At 36.1% G+C, this 23,346-nt stretch overlaps 1 protein-coding gene across 10 annotated transcripts in view; it reads right to left on the bottom strand.

Moving 5' to 3' along the window:
- The window catches only part of OXR1 (oxidation resistance 1), a 364,732-nt gene that overhangs the window by 53,543 nt on the left and 287,843 nt on the right, over window positions 1–23,346 (bottom strand). For 4 of the 10 annotated variants that reach the window (XM_030304531.1, XM_032591945.1, XM_030304536.1 and 1 more), the window contains 3 exons: window positions 7,655–7,737; window positions 2,844–2,951; window positions 1,824–1,937 (listed from right to left, as the gene is read on the bottom strand). In XM_030304531.1, coding sequence (XP_030160391.1) covers window positions 1,824–1,937; window positions 2,844–2,951; window positions 7,655–7,737 — 305 coding nt within the window. Of the gene's footprint in view, window positions 1–1,823; window positions 1,938–2,843; window positions 2,952–7,654; window positions 7,738–17,443; window positions 17,700–18,243; window positions 20,651–21,313; window positions 21,603–23,346 lie in introns of those variants that run through there. The other 6 variants (XM_030304539.1, XM_030304532.1, XM_030304534.1 and 3 more) reach the window with 6 other exon arrangements.

Genomic DNA, 23,346 nt, shown 5'->3' on the forward strand with positions numbered 1-23,346 from the left:
GCATTCTCTTCTTTCTGATCTTGTGCCTTTCAAGAAAGTCAGTTGGTAGGAAGATTCAGGTTAAGGATGAGGGACAGAAAAGGACCCCATAGACTTTTTGTCAGGCACGATGCTACAGTTGTTTCCACAACTTCGCTTTAGGCTTTGAAAAAGAAGGTAAATTAACCTAACGCTACATCTCCTTTGTTGCTGCACTCCTTGTGAGTACAGCTCTTTTTAAGTCTTATGGGAAAATAGCATGGCTATGTTCAAAAACATATTCTTAGATCATTTAGTCCAGCAATACCTACTCATTAGAACCTGACTTCCACATTCATCAACAGTGAAAAATAGAATATATTCCTTTCATGTGACTGCATTCTAAAGTACAGTGCTGTCATATTTATATAAATAAGATATCCAACAAATACATATTTGAAAATGACCCCACTTCTCTCTCTCTCTCTCACACACACACACAGTCCCTGGGCAAGGTATTCCAAGAAAGAAGTGCAACTAGTTTAACAACAGAGGTTAGAAACCAATGTCTAATAATTTGTAGGCAAATTAACATTAATAATTTGTATTTTCTTACTCATAGGTCATTTGGTATCTTAAACTGTGAGTGCAAACTGGGCAGAGAAAAAAAGGATGTCTCCTAAAGCAGGCAAGGCAACACCAAAAAATCTCCGACAGGAATTTAGGCATTTAATATACGAATAGCCTTTTATATATAACCATAATCTTTAAGCCATCATGAAAATGGGAAGTCATGATTAGTATGAATTTACAAAAAAAGGCACAAAAATATAATTCCTTTCAGAGAGATTTTAATCAAAATTATTAAATACCATTTGGTCCTTTAAAATTCATTTGTAAAATATAACTTATATAGAACATTCCTTGAAAATGCTAGGTAAATCAATCCACTATTAATTGCTAAGAATACTTAGAAGAATGATTAAATGACAAATTATTTAAATTTTTTTTAACATTTATTCATTTTCGAGAGACAGAGAGAGACACAGCATGATTAGGGGAGGGGCAGAGAGAGAGAGAGTGGGAGACACAGAATCTGAAGCAGGCTCCAGGTCTGAGCTGTCAGCACAGAGCCACTCAGGATGCGAGTTCATGACCTGAGCTGAAGTTGGATGCCCAACCGACTGAGCCACCCAGGCACCCCAAGATGATAAATTATTTAAAACTGTTTATTTTTTAGAGAGTGCACATGTGTCGGTGAGAGAAAGAGAGAGTGAGAGAGAGAATCCTGAGTAGGCCCTGTGCTCACAGAGCCTGCTTTGGATGTGGGGCTCAATCTCACGAACCGTGAGAAATCAAGAGTCAGATGCTTAACTGACAGAACCACACAGCTGCCCTGATAAATTATTTTTTAAAAGGCAGTGTGTCAAAAATAAACTCAAGTGTTCTAGGTAAATAAAAACAGTGACAGAAAACTGAAATAAAAATTAATTGCGCATGGACTTCCTATCATGAAATTGTCATGTATATCAGGTAAAACTCCTTCTTTAAATTATTATATGGCATTTATAAGAGAGAGTTGATGAATATCTTTGGACTACCACCAATAACAACAGTGAGATAATTTAAGCTGTTTGGTTTAATAAGAATGTTCCCTTTAAAACCTGTTATGTAACAAAAAAACAAAACAAAACAAAAAAACAACCGTTATGTAACAGAATAAAAAGGTAAACTTTAGTTTTAACCATAGTCAAAGTAGAATAAAAAACAATGAAGATATATATATATATATATATATATATATATATATACATACACACAGTGAGATTTCTTCATAGTTATCTTTGAAAAGTAGGGACACTTACAGTGGCCTTATCAAATTCAGCCTCGGAAGATGTTGGTGACAGAGGACTTATGGGACTTAGAGATGGAGAGCTCTCAACACTGGAGACATATTCAGGATCAGGAACATATAAAACCTGCAAGAAAACATCCAAATGAAGATTCACTCAAACTGAAATATTAACAATTGAATGGTGTTCTATAGGCAAGTACCATTAATGACCTTCGCCAATAAACAGAAAATAAAAATATTCAGATTTAAAGAATATTTATTACAATAATTCTAACGACACAAAAAAAGACATTTATATTCTATTTAGACAAGTTTGATAATAAATAGTGTCAAAGACAGGGTAGGGAAACAATAATTATCATATACTATGGGTGTTCCTCTTACAGGACAATTTGGTAACAGCTAACAAAATTTAAAATGCATGTATCATTTAACTCATCAATTTTACTTCTAGGACTTTACAGAAACTCCTGCATATATAAAAAAGAGCCAGATGTACAACAGTGTTCTCTACATCAATGTTTATAATAACAAAAGAGCTGAAACGGTATAAAGTTACTGTATCTTGTTAATATGTCAATATAGTGCAACACTACCTACACATGAAAAAGTCTGAGGTGAAGCCACACTTAAATATTTTCTAAGAATCAAAGTTAAATTGAGACAAAAAGAAAAAAAGAGACAGAAAGGCTTCTGGAAGAGTATACAAACTGTAAATGTGGTTGCTTCTAGAAAAGGAAACTAGAAGTCGAAGATGGGATAACTTACCTTTAAAAATTTTTGAGTTTTTTATCATGTACATGCTATTGCTTTGAGTATTTTAGTAAGATAATTCACAATTATTTTCAATTTGTATTAAAAAAATTAATATGCATACAAATGACAATTTTCTCTTCTAGAGCCAATATGATTTGTTCAAAACATGCATAAAATTATTCCTAAAATTTCCATATTATTAACTATACTTCAATGGATAATTTCTGTCTTACTACTTAATGCTTCTAAGTACCAATCATTAAAAAAAAGATACCTGTCCAGTAACAACTGCTCGGGAGAATAACTTATTTAATTGAACAAGTTCGTTGGGCGTTGTATCAAATTTCAGGGCTATACTATTCAAAGAATCCCTTGATTCAACCTGTTTAAAAGAAAAAATAAATTATTTGAATCTGTTAAAACAGAAAAGCTACAACCTGATGTTTAATACCATTAATATGTCTGTGGACCAAACTCACATTTGATTAACAAGTGGTATTTTCCATCTTTAGATATAGGATAACTTGAGAAATTTTGTGTTTTGTTAGCAGATGGTCTCAACCTATCATGATACAGTGTGTATGCTTTATCACAGTATATCATAGTTATATGTGGGCCTCTACTGCAAGTAATTTCAAAATACACAATATAATTTACAAAACACAAATGATTTTTATTTCACAAAGGCTTTAAAAATGTACTATTCCTTTAAATAGTTTCTAACACATATGGAACCTAGAAACATACAAATTTTATTTTAGCCAAGAATGTTTGTATTAAACTGAAAATACTGTATCTATATGTTTATATTAAACTGAAAATATTATACCTTTATGTTTATATTCTGCCATTTAAATATGCAAATTAGATAATATTTGAACCAAAATTTAGCAATCTACTTCTAAATCATTAGTATATTTCAATGATTGTATTTACAGAAATCTTAAGTCATGGGATTTTGCCAATTATCCTGAAAGAAAAAGTCATTTGATCAGTCAGTATATGCCTTTGGAGTCCTCTATACATAAGGCATTATAAGAGCTCTATAGGATAAAATTAAGCGTATCTAAGTGGTATTAGTGCACAAGGGATTTACAACATAGTTGAAAAATAAGAAAGACAAAAAAGGTTTCAAGAAAGATGAAGAGCAATTTAAACGAAACAAATATAACAGAAGTTCCGAGTATAGATAGTGCAACACATTTGCTACAAATTGTCCAAGGAAAACTTTATTAAAAAGATTTAAAAGCTAGATTTTGAAGAAGGAATAGGAATTTGAGAAGTAGAGAGAAGGAAAGAACATTCAAAGCGAAGAGAATAGGACTGACACAGTTAGGAGACAGAAAAGTACAAAACACTTTTGTGCGATACTATTTCTTCCCCCTAAACCACCCAGAGTACACTATTGAGTTTAAGATTTCAGGAAGGTGAGTTACTAGAGTTAATTCTAAAAAAGGATGAGATTGAAAGGGCATTTAGAATTAGGCTGTCGAAAACTTTGAAAGTTAGGAAAAGTAGCTAGGTATATAATGTAAAAAAAAATAGCATGTATTTTTTTCTTTAATGGTTATATAAAACCAAATCTGTGACAAATACATTGGATAATAAACTAGTTCTGCTTCCTTCTGTGCAAACGTTCTCATCTATGTAATGAGATGACCTATCACTTAACCTATTGAGATGATATAGGCAGGTCTCTGTAAACAAATTATATTTTGCAGTAACATCTGTAAGTTTACAAAGTACTTTCATATAATCACATTTTATCCATACAATGATCCTTTTAGATGGGATGATGAATATAATAAAAATCATCAATAATTATAAAGCGAAGAAGCTACATGGCCAGAGTAGCAACAGGTCTAGGACTAATGAGATAAGAGAAGAAAAACCAATTTAACACTGCAGTAAATGAGGTTGAAACTAATAAAAAATGTAAAGGATGAGATTAAGGTTTATAAGGTTTCCAACTAAGACTCACGAAAGCGCTCATGGATTGAATGAGGTTGCAATGGTGGTGGTGGTAGTAGCAGTAGTAGCAGGTCAGGGGTGCGAATGGTAATAAGCAATTGATGTTGAATCCCAAAATTCCAACCTGGACGAATAACAAACTGAAGGGAAATGGAAACAAGAAAATGGAGCATTGGGCAAGGATGGAGAAATTGGTGAGAGGTTTCCTACAGTGCATTAAGTATAAAGTGACAGTGGGAAATACATGCATGTAGAAAGGCAGGAATAGAAAAAATTTGGGTTCTCACTTCACACAGTTTTAAATTCCTTAAGATCTCCAGGTAATGGAATCTGTAAGTGGAAAAGTGAAAAGAAACATGGGACCACTTACATTTGGAATCAAGAAGAGCAGAAATAGCCAGTAAGAGATGGAAGATACAGTCAAAATAACAGCAAGAATACCAGGGCAATGAAGCACGATGAAAGCAAAATGTAGTGCAATTAGTTTCAAGCACAGAGAAAAAAAAAAGGGAGATATAATAATAAAAAAAAAAAAGATGGGTGACCATCTTTCAGAATTATGAATGGCATACTCCTTAGACTGAAGACACACACTGAAGTAAAAATATGTCTGAATCTACACTTATCACAGTAGCACTGCAGAACTGTAATGAAAAAAAAGGAAACACCAAAAACAATCTTAAAACAAGACGACTGCCTAAAAATGAATAAAAAAGCAACAGAGGGACATAGGACACTGGATTACAATACGGAAAGTGTTGTGTGAGAAAAGAACTCTCAGCCTGATAATTAACAGACTGGTGAACTCCCAGGAATGAGGGTGCAGTGAAGACTTTCAGACATTGTCTAATTATCCATTCCCAGATCCTCACTGAAAATAACTTAAAACGGAAAAAAATAAAATCAGAAGGAACAATGGGCAAAAAGCAACAAAGAAAAGGCCAGAGTTTGATAATTAGAAAATTATTAGTGACCTTGGAAAAGGCTCTTTCATGATAAAGGTATACAAATATTAAGTTAACTAGGAATAAAATGATAATGTATAGCATTTTCACGGTCTACTTTGGATTCCTACTTAAAGTGATTTCACAATGAAAAACAGTATGTACGTGTGTATATGCAAATATATACACACATATACATATGCATGATTTTAATTTTTTTACAATTTTTTTTTCAACGTTTATTTATTTTTGGGACAGAGAGAGACAGAGCATGAACGGGGGAGGGGCAGAGAGAGAGGGAGACACAGAATCGGAAACAGGCTCCAGGCTCCGAGCCATCAGCCCAGAGCCTGACGCGGGGCTCGAACTCACGGACCGCGAGATCGTGACCTGGCTGAAGTCGGACGCTTAACTGACTGCGCCACCCAGGCGCCTCAACATGATTTTAATTTTAAAGCTACAATGCTATGATTAATATATAATACATTTAGGTGGTTTAAAATGTATTTAAGCTATATCATAAATATTTCACAACAAATTTTGAGAGTATATTATATTAAAAGTTTTATTTTAAGAGAAATATAGGGAGAAATATATTTTCCTAAATATAAAAATCATGTCATATATTTTATATAAAGATGCTATATGAAAATTTTATAAAACTATAACAAGAATAGAATATAAAATAATAAAATCTTAGTTTAGAAATACATTTCTTTCTTCTAGGATATGGCATAGGGAATAAACAAAGGACTTAAAAAACAAGGGGAAAAAGTCTAAACAAAGACCTGCAAAAGGATGTTTTATAACTTTTCTGGTTAATACTTGATTATTTCCAAAAGGTCACATATAATGTTAAGACAAAATATAATTTCAAGTTTCAATTAACCTCCCCCCACAAAATAATGGTTCTTAAGTTAAATTTAACTTTGCTACAGATAACACAAGTTTTATTGAATTACAAGAAAAGAATGGTAAACTCCTAAAATTAAAAACAAACTAAACTTTCACAATTCTTCACAATCACACAATTACATGTATAGATAACATCGTATGTCTCATGTCTATAATCTTATGCCTGAATAAACACTAACAAATACATCAAATTACATAACCCATTATTTTACTATTTGAACTTATTTTCTCCATTTCTCAATCATGCAGAGAAGGTACAAGCACACTGAAGTTTATAATATGCTTTAAGAAGAGATTCTTTCAATGGTAAAAGTACTTCTACCCTAAGTACCTGGTTCTGAACTTTTTAAAAATACTTAAAGTCTCAAATCATCAATTATGCAATATATAGAAATAAAGTGTAACTCTAAGTTTTTGATAATTTCTTCAATTTTAAGGATTCATGGAAAATATTAAGATTCGAACCAAGACTGGAAGGTTTCTTGATGATGCAAATACAGAAATTGTTTAAAATTTCTACTTTCTTAATACAGTTATAACATATTAGAAAAACACAAACAGTAACACAAAATTAAGGTCAGCTAAAATAATTGGCTTATAACATTATTAACATTAGCTAAATAAACAACATTTACACACAAGCCAATGAGCATTACACCACAGACTAAAGTTGACTTCTCACTTCAGTTTTCCTTGGTAACCAGAAATGTAAAAAGCTGACTGCAGGGAGATTTTGAAGGTCATTTTAAGAACACAGAAACAAGTTCCATTTCAAAGCTAAAGAAACTTAGCTATAAATCAGTGCAAATAATCATCATGTGAGAGGTTATTCTGGAAGATAAATACCAACTTATCTTTTAAGTATTCTATCTGCCCTTTTCATTATCATTAACACTGTTGGGAATATAATGAAGATCACATTTCTCAAAGAGTAAATATTTTCCTAAAGGCCTAATCTAATAAAAATTATTAGAACACAGGACCTTTGACTCCCTGTAAATTACCATCTACACTAAATTAAATTTGCTGGAATAACTGTCTTTTATCACACTTAATAAAATTTCTCTTTAAGGAAAAAAAACCCCTAAAATACAATTAAGATCTTAAACATTATCATTAATAAAAGTTATTAAAACACGATTTTTGAAATAAGGCAATTTAACAACTTTTATCTTATTTATTACAGTATAAACAAAGAATGTCTTAGGTAACACTCTTACAAAGACAAATCAGCTTTTTTAAAAAAGTAACTTACAGTATACTCAATAGTTCCTTTAGGTTTCTGAAAAGACATTCGTCTCCCATCTTTCTTGTCTAAGGTCTTCTTTTGGCCAGTGTCTGAAAAAAAAATGAGGTAAAATTCCTATTAAATTCATTTTCCAGGGGCGCCTGGGTGGCTCAGTCAGTTGAGCGTCCAACTTCAGCTCAGGTCATGAACTCGCAGTCCATGAGTTCGAGCCCTGCACTGGGCTCTGTGCTGACAGCTCAGAGCCTGGAACCTGCTTCATTCAGATTCTGTGTCTCCTTCTCTCTCTGCACCTCCCCTGCTCACACTCGTCTCTCTCTCTCAAAAATAAATAAACATTAAAAATAAATAAATAAATAAATTCATTTTCCTTTCAGAGTAATGTCAAGGACTGCTAACTGGGGCTCAGTGGGCAGTTATCTATTAGACTAACTACTAATACAGCTTGCTCCCTGGGATTCTCTGCTCTAAAATGCAACCAACTGTCAAAAAAGAAAATGTATTCCTCCTTGCTTGCTTTAGGAGCCGACCAGTATGAGACACTATAATAACTGGAAGTCAATTCAAAACATAAGCAACTGTTAGCAGAAAGGAATATCAAATTTTATTGAAAACTAAATTATGGATTTCTTTCAACCAATCTAACTTAATTACAATAAACTATATTTGAGGATATATTATTATTATTACCAAACCAAGTCTGAAAAATGTAACATTAATCCTCACAGGAGAAAACAGCTCTACTTTTACAACCATAGTTAAAGATGGAGTCTTCTCTATTGAATTAAATTACTAAATTCCTTGTCTACAGACTATAAATTAAGATGCCCTTTCATATATAAAAACACTTTGTGCATTTCATTTCGATAAAGAAGTATTTTTCACTTTGCTTATCAAGACACTTCACTTGAACATGTCATTATTACCAAGATTACGGTATCTGTTTCAGTTTAAATTTTGCATTAGTGCTAACCTTCTCATCCATAGTTCATGTAACAATCATTACATTGAAATGATAAAATACCACTCTTACCTAAGTAATTTAAAATGATTAAAATCAATCTCTAAAGAACAAAAAACTCAAAACTGAAAAAGATAGTGAATGGCAAAATGCTATAATATTCACCATCAACATTCTACAAGATTAAAATGATAGTTTTCAAAGAAAATTAGTTCTACCCAAACCCAAACAATCTAGAAAGTGTCTATTTGTTTTCCCTCTATCCAATCTTAATTCAATTCTGACCATACTAGAGTTTGTTTATAGGTACCTAAGTAGCTCAGTTGGGCAAATGGTTCTAATAAAGTATTAATAATAAAAACGCTAAGTCTGAATCCCAAAAAAGCGCAGTTTCACAATGCCTGATAAAGCTCTCCTAAAACCTTTCTGATCACCTAGGCTAACCCAAGTGTCTTTTATTAATCCCATAGCATATGTATGTCTCCTCCACAGCACCTGGCACAGTTTTAAATTTCAATCTCTTTTTAATCCCTTCTACTAAATGGTAACCTACAAAATACTGAGCTTTTGTTCCACAATGCCTCCTCAGTGCCTAACAAAGGGCCTGACATGGCAAACCTCCAGTGTGAATGAACTACAACTTAAACTGTACCTTGAACTACCCCAATTCTCATAAAGTCATTAATTTCCCATAAAGAAAAACAGACAAAGAGTTATGGCTCATATATTACACCCCTAGGAGGGAATAAATTTTATATATACATATATACATATATATGCATATTATACATACATGCAGTTTGTGAGTTCAAGCCCTGCGTCTGGCTCTGTGCTGACCACTCGGAGCCTGGAGCCTGCTTCAGATTCTGTTGTGTCTCCCTCTCTCTCTCTGCCCCTCCCCTGCTTGTGCTCTATCTCTGTCTCTCAAAAATAAACATTAAAAAAATTTTTTTAAAAAATAAACATACAAAATTATTTTCAATCTAACTCATAACTAGAGAAATGTAAATTTAACCTACACTGAGATACCATTTCTCACCTATCAGACTGGTTAAAATTCAGAAGCCTGACCACACATTGTAGAAAAAGCAGCATTCTTGTATATTTATGGCAGGAATGTAAAATGAGAGGCTTCTGGGTGGCTCAATTGGTTAAGCGTCCAACTCTTAGGTCTTGGCTCAGGTCATGGTCTTGTGGTCATGAGATGGAGCCCCACATGGGGCTCTGTGCTGATAGTGTGAAGCCTGCTTGGGATTCTCTCCCTCTCTCTGCCCCTGCTCTGCTCGTGCTCACTTTCCCTCTCAAAATAAATAAAACATCCAATTAAAAAAAAAAGAGTGCAAAATGATATAATGCTTATGAAAAAGTGTATTATTTTTGCTTATTCTATTTTTTCTCTGCTGAATAACATGTTTAAATTTCATTTTTCTTATAATAAAATATTAATCTATCTTAAATGTAAAACTATTTTAAAAGTTTTAAATAGTAATTTCTGCTCTTTAATAAACAGTAGAGGGAGCCAAAAACATTATCTTCATTTTGCCATTTAAACTTCTTAAGCAATGCAAAGTACAATTACAGATTACTTTTAACTAATAATATATATCCATCCTTAATCAATTTTAGGAATAACCATTAATCTACATTTACTTCGCCTAATAGAAGTTTTTCAATTTGTGTTTCATAATATCCCAAGAGTTCATTAAACGTTTAATCACAATGAAGTTTACAATTGCTCTCATTTTCAAGAGTTCACCATGGAGAGCAGTTTAGAACAAGAAAACCAATGTACCAGCTTTCTATAAACTTTAAAACAAATTGAAAGTATCCACTTTAATAATTTAAATTACATATTTTTAATAATTTTTATTACAAACAGTTCTAAATTTTAATAACCAATATTAAAACATTTACTCATAAATATAAGTACCAGAGCACAACGAAACAAACTGATCATTCTCTTCTAACAATACAAAAACACAGTCACATAATAAGAACAACTGAGACTTGTAAATGATCGTAGTTGTTACCTAGCCCAATCTCTTGTCAGGTAACTTCATAACATACTTTTTAAAGACAGTTGCCAGCATAAAAGAATCCAGAGAGGGAGTATGGAAAGAAGAGGTCCTAGTCTTCTTCCTCACAGAAGTTATTACACTTTAGAAATATATACATAGGGGCACCTGGGTAGCTCAGTCAGTTAAGCATCTGACTTCAGTTCAGGTCATGATCTCACAGTTTGTGAGTTCGAACCCCACATCAGGCTCTATCCTGACAGCTCAGAGCCTGGAGCCTGATTCGGTATTGTTTCCCTCTCTCTCTGCCAGCACCACCCCCCCAACCCCCACTCGCACATGGTCTCTCTCTCTCTCTCAAAAATAAACATTAAAAAAATTTACAAATAAGAAATATATACATATTTGTGATTTAACAATCAAAATAATAATTAACATTTATCAAGTGCTTAGTATATGCAAGCCATTGTTCTAAGTACTTCATATTTATCACCTTATCTGATTCCTCTAAAGTAGGTATCATTTTACACCGAAGAAACTGAGGCACATTAGTGGTTATTGCCATTGGGAAAATGTTACTGGCATCTAGTGGGTACAGGCCATGTACCCTGCTAAACATTGTGTGCTAAACAATGTACACCCCATTCCCCCTACAACAAAGAATTATCTTCCCAGAATGTCAGCACTATTAAGGTTGAAAAATCTTTCTATATACCCAGCACCTTATATGATGTCTGGCATACAGTAGGTGTTCAATAAAATCCTGATACGTAAATGAATATATAAAACTTTCCCCAAGATAAAATTGTCTTGATAGAGTGAAAAAAGCAAGGGACTTAGATTTTACTCCATCATTACCAGAAGCAGACACATATATGTAATCTAGAATAAACACTCTTCTAAGCTAAATCCTACAAACTTCAATATTTTAATAGTTTGATCCAAAATATTTTATAACTTCTAATTTCTTTTGCTATTTAGAGAATGTGGTTTATTTTGCCAACCTATGACATTTTTCAGTTCTAGAATGTCCATTTTTCTTTTTTATAGTTTGTATCTTTCTACAAAATCCTCAACTAGCTCAAAATTCTCAACACAGCTGTTTTTTCAATACAGCTATTTTAAATCATAACTACAATATCCAGAGTTCCTGTGAGTCTGTTTTTATTCACTGTTGTTTCTGAGATCTTGTCATGTGCCTAATTATATTTTGTGCGCTGCATACAGTTTGCAAAATTGCCTATTGACATAATTTGACACACAAAAAGCTGTATTTCTCCAGAAAATATTGTTTGCTTCTGTCAAACAACTGAGAATACTAGCAATGCCAGATCATGTTACTAAAGATGTATGTGTGATGATCTGAAGCTATGCCAATATCCTATAAGAATCTACTAACTTTAGTTTTTCTATACCTAAGGTACAATGTTTTAGGGTCCTAAGCAAGAGTTCACCACCATCCTTGTAGTCAGTTTTGTATTTTATCCTTGTTCCCTTATACCCTATGTTGTTAAACGCACCTTTTAATCTCCCCGTGCTATTTCTGGAATCAACACATTCCCCAGGGAAAAAGCAATCCCAAATTGGCCTCTGTCCTCACTCAGGTCCTAATCTAGTCAATATCAGTTTGCTTTCTGATACCCTCAATAAAATTTATTTTGTTTTGGCTCTGCTTTTCAAACTGTTCTCAACAGGATAGTGTGAATTACCCAGCTTACTATTACCAGATTCAGAAGTCCCAAAAGATTTTTAAGCAGAGAACTCACAAAGCAGTACTAGAACTTTAAATTAAAGGTCATTTTGGTAATAATAGGAAAGGCAAACTGGAGGAAGAAAACACCTGAAAACCAACAATGAAAATAGCATGAGATCCAGTTTTAAAGTACTAAAATATTCCCATTATAACAGAATACTATAATTTTGATAGTAGCTACTCATAAAATATGTGATAAATTCAAAAATATTGAGCTGGGAGTCAGTATTTTCAAACACAATAATACAGATATTCTAAACTACAAGAGATTTGCTGATTACAGCTTTACTAATGATTCCCTCTACAGTAAAGTAATACAGGAAAAACGAAAAAAAGCCTGTATTTTCAACATTTTACTTCTGATGACTCCTTACCCATAATCAAAACAAAAACAAATTTTAAAAATTCCTCAATTTTTCTTCAATTTTGTGAATATCTCTTCCAGTTTTCACCCTATCTTTCTGCTTTTCATTGTTGAAATCTTGAAAATAAAAATCTACTTTCACTGTCTTTACTCCATCACCACCTACTGATTCCATAAGGCATGACAATGGCTTCTCTCTTCCCAGTTCACTAAACCTGCCTTGGCAAAGGCAAACTTCATGGCAAATTTGATAGGCTTGTTCAATTTTATTTGATATTTTGTTAAGCATTCACAAAATAACTCCTTCTCAATGTTCATCTTTCCCTTTATTTAGTCATATCTCAAATTCTTATTGGTCTCCTACCTATTAGTTGTTCCCCTTTACTGCTCCCTTTCTCCATCTAGCCAAGGATTTTTTCAGTGGTCAGCTTCTAAGTGAAAAGCTCCAATATATAAGAGCTAAATACACACAGCCTCGCTACTTAAAGTTGTTTCAAGGACCAAAAGCATTGGCATCACCTGGGAGCTTATGGTGACTATGGAATCTCAGGTGTCATTCCAGAACTACTGATTCACAATTGATCTGAATGCACAATAAATCTGAGAAGCACTGCTAATAGAGCTTTTGAGGATCCAACTGGCAGACTGAATAACCGACAGAAAAAACAGGCTTCCCTACTGGTGACAGTAAGACTAGCAATTTTCAAATCTCTGTCAAACTAACAGAATTGCTTTCTAAAGTAGTAATTGTGAAGGGTGCCTGGGTGGCTCAGTCCTTTGAGCGACTGACCCTTCATTTCTGCTCAGGTCATGATCTTGTGGTTCGTGGGTTGGAGCCCCCCCCCCCCCCAATCAGGTGTGGAGCCTGATTCTCTCTCTCCCCCTCTTTCTGCCCTTCCCATGCACACTCGGTCTCTCTCAAAATAAATGGATTTTTTTTTTAAGTAGTCCTTGTGATAGACTGCATTGTTGCTAAGCATCCCGTATTCCTCCCTGGGAAGGAATATAAAACCAGTATCCCACTGATGTCTGACATGGCCATGTGACTTGCTTTGCTCACTGAAACATGAACAGAAGTGATGGCTATTCCAGGTAAAGTGTTAAAGTGTTAAGACCCACATTATACATCTTAATTCTCTATTTCCTTTATGTCAAGACCAGGGCTGTTCCATATAGTGGCTGCTCTACCAACATGGATCCTAGAGGAAAGATGTAATTCCCAAGAGTATTACACAACACATAAGCATACACAAATCTGATTATTCCCTTTCTGCTCCTGATTAAATTATAGTGCTTGGAAAATAAGAATTCATTCATAAAAAGCAAATCACCTAGTAGGGGGAAAAACATTCTAGCTTAAGACTTCTTTATGGAAACACTATACATTGCCAGAAAACTTAAGTTATGCCAACTATATCAAAATAAAAACTTTAAGAATGAGGAGGGCACGATAAAAGGACTAGTGGAGAGTACTGAACAATGTTTTAAAAATGTAACTGAAAAACTCATTGTGAATGTTACAAGTATGGAAAATGTAAAAATAATATAATGAGTAAATATTAGGAGATGAGGAAAAATATGGGAGATGAAACTGCTAATGTCATCTCAAAGGATTAAGTATATTCCAACTAGGGGTGTCTGGGTGGCTCAGTGGGTTAAGAGTCTAACTCTCAACTTTGGCTCAGGTTCTGTGCTGATTGCATGGAGCCTACCTGGGATATTTTCTCTCTCTCTCTCCCTGCCTTCTCCTGCTCGCACTCTGTGTCTCTCAAGACAAACTTTTTTTTTTTTTTTAATAAGTAGATCCTGCCTAAAACTGAATTTAGAATAATACCAAGGTCTTATTAACAATTTTGTAAAAATATGCTTAACTTTAGACACACCTTTTAGGAAATACTTTCTTAGGGCAAACAAATGATGCCTTTCAGTTACTCCTTCCTTCTAACCATCATTCTGTATGTACATATACACAGAATAGATCTTGACAGTAATGCCTACCCTGATATCAGTTATGTCTCTGGATGGCTAGATAGGAAGTGGCTTTTAAACTTTAACCTTTACAGTATATGACTACTTCATAGTTAGCATACATGATTTTACTAAAAAAGGAACGTGTTATGAAAGACTGGAAGCAAATATACTAAGATCTATCTTCAGTATTTCTCTTTCAAGCATATGAGTGTGCCTTCTTTTCAGGAACTTTTCATGGTCACCTCAAATTTCCGAAGGTCTCAATCTCATCCAGATGTTGGCATACAATTTAAACATGAATCTCTTTTCTGAACCTGAATTATAAAACAGGTACATGTCCAAAGTGCTTGTGAAGAAAACAGACAAAAACAAAAACAAAAAACTCATCAAGGCTCAGTAATTTGATTGAGAAACAGGACTGAGGAAAATAGTGGTTTTTAATCCTATCTACACATTAGAATCACCTGGGAAACTTAAAACTAGTTGAAGTCCTAACCTCACAAATTTTGATTTATGATCTAGTCTTTGATTATTGTCCAATCGTAGAGATCTCATGCTAAAAGTGGAGCCTTACCATCAGAATTTTAAAAAATCTACTAAGGGCATTCTAATGTGCAGTCAGGATTGAGTCCCATTGCTCTAAGAAGAGTGCTTCCCAGTGAATCTTTCTGCAATGATAGAAATAGTTTATATCTGCATTACCCAGTCTGGTAGCCACCAGCCTTGAGGCTTTGAAGTGCTGAAAATGTGGGAAGTGGGGCTGACCACTAAATTTTTAATTTCACTTAATTTAAACTACAATAGCCCCATGTGCCTGACTGCTACCATAATGGACAATGCAGATATAGAATCTAGAATCCAAATTCCTCAATTCAGTTCCCCACTAGTCACATTTCAAGTTCTCAATAGCTACATTTGCCTAGTGGCTACCATAACAGATAACACAAATACCAAATATTTCCATCGCTGCAGAAAGTTCTATTGAGCAGCACTGCTCTAAAAAATCTAAAATCTAGAGTCTTCACTATGTAAAAATCTGTAGTTTATAATCTAGCACTTACCCCTGAGTTAAGATATACTATCTGGTAACTGCATATTTGGTTTAACTGCATTGGCCCTGTAAGAACTGCTTTTATTACTTGCATTTTGTTGTTATACCACTGAATCACACTAAAGGATGGTGTTAAAAAGTAGCTTTTTGAAATCAGAAGCTCTATTTACTGTAAAGATGGTAAGGATACTTTTTGATATATTAGAGTTCCATGAGAATTTTTTGTCATTCTATCAGGAATAGTGATATTCCTGCAGTGAATGGAATTTTCAGCAATGATGGAAATGTTCTATATTTATATTATCCATTTTAGTAGCCACTAACAAATGTGACTATTGAGCACTCAAATGTGACTAGTAAGGAACTGCACTCAGGAAGATTCTAGATTCTATTTCTGCATTATCCAATATGATAGCAGTTAGGCACATGTGGCTATTTTAAATTAAGTGAAATTAGAAATTTAGTTTGTGTTTCTCCTTCCTATCTTAGCAACAGTTTTATCTTTATTTTAGGGACACTAATTTATGTCTGATCACATTTCCCTTTTTTCACTGAATGTTAGAAAACAAAGGCAAATTTTTGGCCTTTCTCTAACACATGAATTCAACCTTAAAACATGCCCCTTTCTGGTACAATAAAATTTATCAAGAGTCTCTTAATGTAAGTTTGTTGGTGACCAAGAAGAGAGTCTTTATAAACAGAAAAAACTACTTCATTAATAACACAGTACTTTACTTTTTAATTAATGTCTGATTTACTGAAGTACAAATATAAAAACCTAGTTTTCCTTTAAGTCTTCGTCTATAAAATGCATTTTATTTGAGAATCTGGTAACTTTTAACACACTTTCCAGGTGCTTTTGATAGCTGATCAACTCCAAGAGAAAACAAACTCAATAATCCTATTATAAACTTGGGTAATTAAATATTCTCACATCCATAAACTGCATGTATAAATTTACTATATTCTATTTTAAACACTTTAATTGCCTCTAACAAGTAAACCTTCTAAGAGCTGTATGTAAATACATTAGAATAAAGTTCTAAATATAATTAACATTAAGCTCTAAATATTCTCATGGTTTCTAAATTAGGCAAATACTTGCGCCTCTCAATTTATAAAACAATTACACAAATACTCACTTTAAATAGTATTTACAAAACTAATTTGTATTCACTTTAATAAGGCCTAATTCTCTGAAACACAATATTTTGAAGACCAAGTACACTGATTATGCCTAAACTTAATACAAAAATACTAAAACTAAACATTTAATAAATTTTATCATTCCTATATTTACTTCTAACCTTATCATGGATAAAAGATCCCTTAAGGAAAACAGCAATTCTCTAAGTGTGGTCCTAAGAACAGCAGCACCAGCATTACTTGGCAAAGTGTTAGAAATGTGAATTATGGGGCCCAACCCACAAGCACTACTACTACATCAGATATTCTGGGGAAGGGGCCCCTCATTTTTGTTTTAACAAGATTTTCAGGTGATTCTGACACACACTAAAGTCTGAGAATCATTGCTTTACTATAGCCTCAAATATTCAGAGGCAGTTTTGTCCTAAAACAGGTAATACAAGACTTCCAGTGATCCCGTGAGATGAGCAGCAATTCTAAAATAGGGAAATCTACCTCGTACTTGAGAAGGAAACGATATTATGAGCTCAAACTTACCATCAGTTACCATCAGAGCAGGTTGAGATTGTGTATCAAGGTGAGGTTCTTCTCTCTCCCACAGTTCCCACCTTAAGAAATGAGACTAAGTACAGACATCTAGGGTCACCCTCTTCCATTGACCAACACTGTGAGTTTTGTTTTGTTTTTTAAATAGTCACTGCAACAAGTGGCCCTCCAAATCTTTTAGAGGCACTTGGTCTTTTACAGGTTCAAGATAAACTATTATCTAACTCTTTTAAATTTTTTTTTTTTTTCAACGTTTATTTATTTTTGGGACAGAGAGAGACAGCATGAACGGGGGAGGGGCAGAGAGAGAGGGAGACACAGAATGGGAAACAGGCTCCAGGCTCTGAGCCATCAGCCCAGAGCTTGACGCGGGGCTCGAACTCACGGACCGCGAGATCGTGACCTGGCTGAAGTCGGACGCTTAACCGACTGCGCCACCCAGGCGCCCCTCTAACTCTTATACATAATCTGCATCTGCAATTTCCAACCTAAAATATATCTAAGTTTTCTAACATCTTCATTGGATTTTGCTTTTTCAACTCATTTAAATTATCTATCGTAAAGAAGCTTCAATGACAATCCATCCTAGCCTTTAACTAATTTAACTTGTCTTAATTTAACATCATACATGATAGAGCTCTATGTTCTTCTCACATTTTTTTCCCCCTAAGAAAGCTATAACTCTTAGAAATATACTCAAAGATAACATTCAAATGGATTCTAGAGTCTCCATCCCTTACTTCTCTGTCTGGCTGCGTTTTTCATCAGGAAAATAGGATAGCAGTACCCACCTAGCTTGCAGACTTGTTATTGTTAGGATTAAATAAAATATTCGCTAGTGGCCGCCCCAATGTTCTTGGCAGTTTTATGCTTGTTGCTGTTTCCTCCTAAAATATAAGCGTTTTAACTGCTAAAAAATGAAAATAAAATTTAAACAGGACTGAGATGTATTTAAAGTATACTGTCACCAAGTGGGAAAAGTTGACATAGCAGGGTAGTTTGTGGTAATAACTGTATCACAATAAACTGAGACTTAAACTTGATAAATCTTATTTACACTTATTTATAACCATATGATCTAGTAAAGTGAATACTTTCAAAGGCTTCATAGTATAGGCTTATTATGGTCATGCTCCCAAACAAGAGCAATACTCAAGGTCCAAAAATTTTTCTTGAATCAAGTCATAATTGACTCTTTAGGTAAAAACAAGAATTGCAACATGTTTCTTTCAAACTGTTATTAACTATAGCAGTGGTGTGATAAGCTCCTTAATGTGTCCAACCCCAATTATGGTTTTCTTGGGGGCAACTATATAATGTTGGGAGTCAGAAAACACTAAAAGCTAGTAAGAGCAAAGGCAGCCACCTAGGAAAGGAGTAAAGGCATCAGTAACACTAACAGTCCAGTAAGTGGTTTGTTTACAGAAAAGAGTAAAATCAAGAATTTTCAACCAAAATTTTATCTAGTTCATCCTTAATATGTCAACAGGAATGCTATTTTACCAACATAGCTGATTTTATCAACTGAACACGAAATGGGGCAAGATCACTAACAACAAACGGGGTCCCGAAGTACATCCAATCTACAAGGGGTCTGTACAAGAAATACTGCTATAGTACATAGGAGACTTTAAAGAACTGAACGAAGGGTGAGAGACAAAAGAAACCTTAGGCAGCTGTTATAAACATCTGAAATAAAGGCAATCACAAACAGTAAGGGCAAAAGAAAACCTTCAGACTGACACTCATTCTCACACACACACACACACACACACACACACACACACACACACACCACAGAAAATAAAACACCCTATATCCGAACTTCATTGGGAGTAGGCAGCTGCAAAAAAAGAGAGTTCTCATTTTAAGCAAGGCTAAGCAGAAACTAATAAAGCACAACCTATTTTTTTTTTTTTTTTTTTTACCTGTGTATACATGTGTTGCCTCTCAAAAGGAGTCAATCTAGGGAACTAAACTTACTCTAAAAATGATGTTCAAATTATTCCTGGGGCACTTATTTCTTGAACTGCCTTCAGAACCCCGTAGGCATAACTTCATAGATCCACAATGTTTTTATACCCAAATGCTATTTTCTAGCTTTACCACCAGTCATTTTCACTAGTTGTGTTCTAAATGAAAAAGAGCTCTGAAATTGAGAACCTTGAGAATCATCTCATCAGCTTCATTTACAAACAAGAAAATATAGGCCCAAAGAGATTAAGTGAAATTTACAAATTCTTTCAGCAAGTTAATGACAGGCATACCTGCCCACCTAACTGTGGTCATAACTGGGACATCACAAGGCCTCGCCAACTTGTGTCAGAGATCTGGGGGCACCATAAATATTAAACAATGTGCCATGAGTTGATAAGGCAGCCTCAATACAAGAGGAATTTTGAAACTGCAGCTCTGAAGGAGAGTGTCAGCTACAGCAGTCTGCTCAATAAATGTTTTCCAATGAATCAATCAGATATATATGTTTAGACTCATTAAAAATACCTATCATATTCCTTCCTGCTTAAGTTCCACCACATATTTCTGAATTCTCCATCCATCTAGAGGTTGGTCACATATCAACTGTTTTCAACTAGGCAACTAAAGGCTCATTTTCAAACATTTTAAAATTTCAGTCCTCATCCTTGGTCCCACCTTTAGAATTCTGCATCTGGTTAACACTCTTCAAAGCACAAATAAAGTAGCCCCTTCTGTGTTTTCTAATTCCATAAACAGGAATTCTAAAGATAGGTTATGTAAAGTGAGAAAAAAAAATATTTAAAGGGGCCATGCTAAAATTAAGATTTTAATATTCAAGTTTCTTCCAAGCTTCACTTACACACCTATACCCACAGATCTATAGATGTGTCCACCTTTTCACTGCTTTAAAACGAACAGCAGAATGTGGAGTGTGGACAGATTTTATACTGAGTTCCTCTGTCCACTCTAAACTCTCGAGTGTTCCTAAGTTTACTCTCCTAACAGCAAAGTGCGTATTAAAACAACTAACAAAAACAAAATACAAATAACTAGGAGAGGCCTGCCACTTTATTTATTAACTTAGAGGAGGCCAATGACACTGGGGCAAGTTAACCATACGCAATACCTCTGCAGGGAGCGCTTTTTAAAATTCCATAAGGCATCAATATTGTGCCTCCGTGACCTTTTTTTTTTTTTTCTTGAAAGAACGGCACGAAGCCATTATGACGAAAGAAAACTAACCTAAGAGCGGGTACAAAAGTGGTCAGTGGTCACTGGGAAGAAAAAGTTTCTAAGTTCTGCCATCTCAAGACAACACGCACGCAGCCTTTCAAAGTACAGGACACAAAAATCAACTTAGGTTCCGGTGTCAATTACGCGTTTTCTCTTCCAAAGCTATTAGAAGTGCTGAAGTGAATCCTAACAGTTGACAAATATCAAATAAAAACACTGACTCAAACCAAAACCAAGCCAGGCACGGCGTTCTTAGCCATCTCAAAGACGAAAAACACCGGCAGGGTAATTGGTGCCGTAGTCCCCTCCCAGCGGGAGGGCAAGAAGGATGGCTCGTACCCTCGAAACGCTTGGCGGGGTAAGCACAGCCGAGTCAGGTGAAGAAAGCAGGAAGAGCAGAGCAGGAAAAGCTACGACGCACACAGAAAGTCTTCCGTCCCCGGAGCGGGGCGAGTCCTTCCCTCCTCGCCCCCTCCCTGCCTCCCGCCCGGGCACACCTGCCAACGTCCGGCCGCGCGACCCCCGCCCGCTCAGTTCGCGTCCGGCGCCAGCCGGGGCCGCGTACGCCCACCCCGAGCCCTGACCGCCGCCCCCACCCTCAGCCCCCAGCCCGGGTCGGCCGCGCGGGAGGCGAAGGAAGGCTGGGCTCACCAGGTCCCTCCGGGCTGGACGGCGCCGGGGGCCGGTGGGGCGGGGACCCGCACCCGGGGTCCCCCTGGGCGGGCTCCCTCAGGTAATCCTCGAAGCGCACCTGCCGGGCTTCGCCGCCACCGCCGAAGCCCCACAGGCGGTTGGCCGTGCCCCGCAGAAGGCGCCCGCTCTTCCCCGTGAAAGTGGTCAGGTAGTCCATGCCGCCGCGGGGCAGGGGCCGAGGAGGCCGGCGGTTTCTGTGGCGGCGGCAGCCACTGGGTGCGCGCCTGCCCGCCCCTGCGACCCGACCCGGGGGCGGTGGCTCCGCGCGCCTCACAGGAGGCGGGGAGGGGGAGGGGGCTGCCCCAGCTTGGCCTGGGGGCGGACCATCAGGAAACTACGCATCGGGGGGAGCAGAAGCTCACAAAAGTTTTGAAAAGTTTTTCTTGTGGCTTCCAAACGCCAAGTCAGGTAGATCCTAACTTGTGAAGTAAGTGCATTCTCACTGGACCAGACGCAGGGACGAAAAGCCCGCAGCTTTTAAGCAAGCCAGACCGGTTCTATCTGCTCCTCCACCCCCCCGCCGTTCGGCCCAAATGGAGTAGGCCTGCCCCGCCCTGCCCCGCCCCGCCCCGTCCGGACTCGACCGGACTTTCAGGACGGCTTGGGAAAGGGGAGGAGGGCGAGCCTTAGGGCCCTAGGGCTGAGCTGGGGATGGAAACGGTCAAAATGGCCCAGGGGAGTCTTTGCTGGAGTTGCACAGAGTTTGGGAACGTAGGAGGGCCATGTCAAAAAGTTTGCGTGGGGGGTGGGGGGGTGTAAAGAGGAGGGAAACAATTCACTTGAAACTTTTGCAGCTTGTAATTGGTGGGGGGGCGGGGTGGGGGTAGACAGGAAGGAGGGAAGGTTAATTTTAACATAAAATTTCAGTCATAGTTAAAGTAAAACCAACCTAGAGAAAATGCTTCTTAGGAAGCATTATGAGACTATATTCGTAGAATAAGGCATTGATAGTCACGTGTTAAGTTCGTTGTAGCATTATGAACTGATGCTAGTTTGACATTCCATGAATCTGGTCCTTTAAAGCAAGGTAATTAAGGGCTTCAGTGTGCAACCTTATCCTCCTTTAGGCAAAGAAGGAGCAATGACTTTTGACACATTTACTACGTTTCCTGTGGGATCTGGTTATTCTCTTCCGTTCACATCTGTTTATATCACTTCTAGTTTTTCTTTAAATAAACCCTCTTTTTTGGAATTACCAATTTATTCATGTCTGTGAAGAAACGTTTTGAATTACTAAGGGGTTGAAGAGTTGATCATAGCAAATAATAGAGTCCAGAAAATCTTTAAGGAATTTAAGCTTTTTGCCAAACCATAAAGATGATTCCCTCCTCCCTTTTTCTAATTGATCTTTTTCCCACCATCACCATTTTCAGATTAAATTCTTACAGGAAAAACTTCACCATTCTAACAACAGTATCACCTTTATACCTGGTTAAAAATACAGAATGTTTGGGCTGTACCCCCCGAGTGTAATTCAGTGTTTGTGAGAAAGGACCCAGGAATCTGCATATCCAGCAATCATTCACGTGTTCAGAGGTGCTGCTTGGGAAAGCAGTGCCTTCTGGACCTCCTATGGGACCCATGTGGTGGAATGGTAAGTGGCTCCTAGTTTTTCCGAGATTTCCATTTGATAAGGAAGCATTACCACCCTTGGCACCACTTGTAAAATCTCACAGAGGCTCAGTAAGCTTAAAAATTGCATTGGAATGACCTAAGTCAGAACCTAATTCTGATGAACTAAACTGAAATTCTTTTTCTAAGATATGTTTTACATCTTGAGATTTATCATTTAGTTTGTGATAATCATATCCAAAATAGTGTTTGAGTATTTTACACTTGATTAAATCTGCACTTTTACATCCAACCTTAGCAGGAACCTGTACTCTACCAGATCAAATACAGGTGTACAGGCAGTTAACCCATGAATTTTTTCTGCTTCTGTTTCATGGAAACCTAGAACTGCAGGAGAAAAAATGTATAACCGTGATGGG

Source organism: Lynx canadensis, chromosome F2, assembly GCF_007474595.2.
Source record: "Lynx canadensis isolate LIC74 chromosome F2, mLynCan4.pri.v2, whole genome shotgun sequence".
NCBI classification, from domain to species: Eukaryota; Metazoa; Chordata; class Mammalia; order Carnivora; family Felidae; genus Lynx; species Lynx canadensis.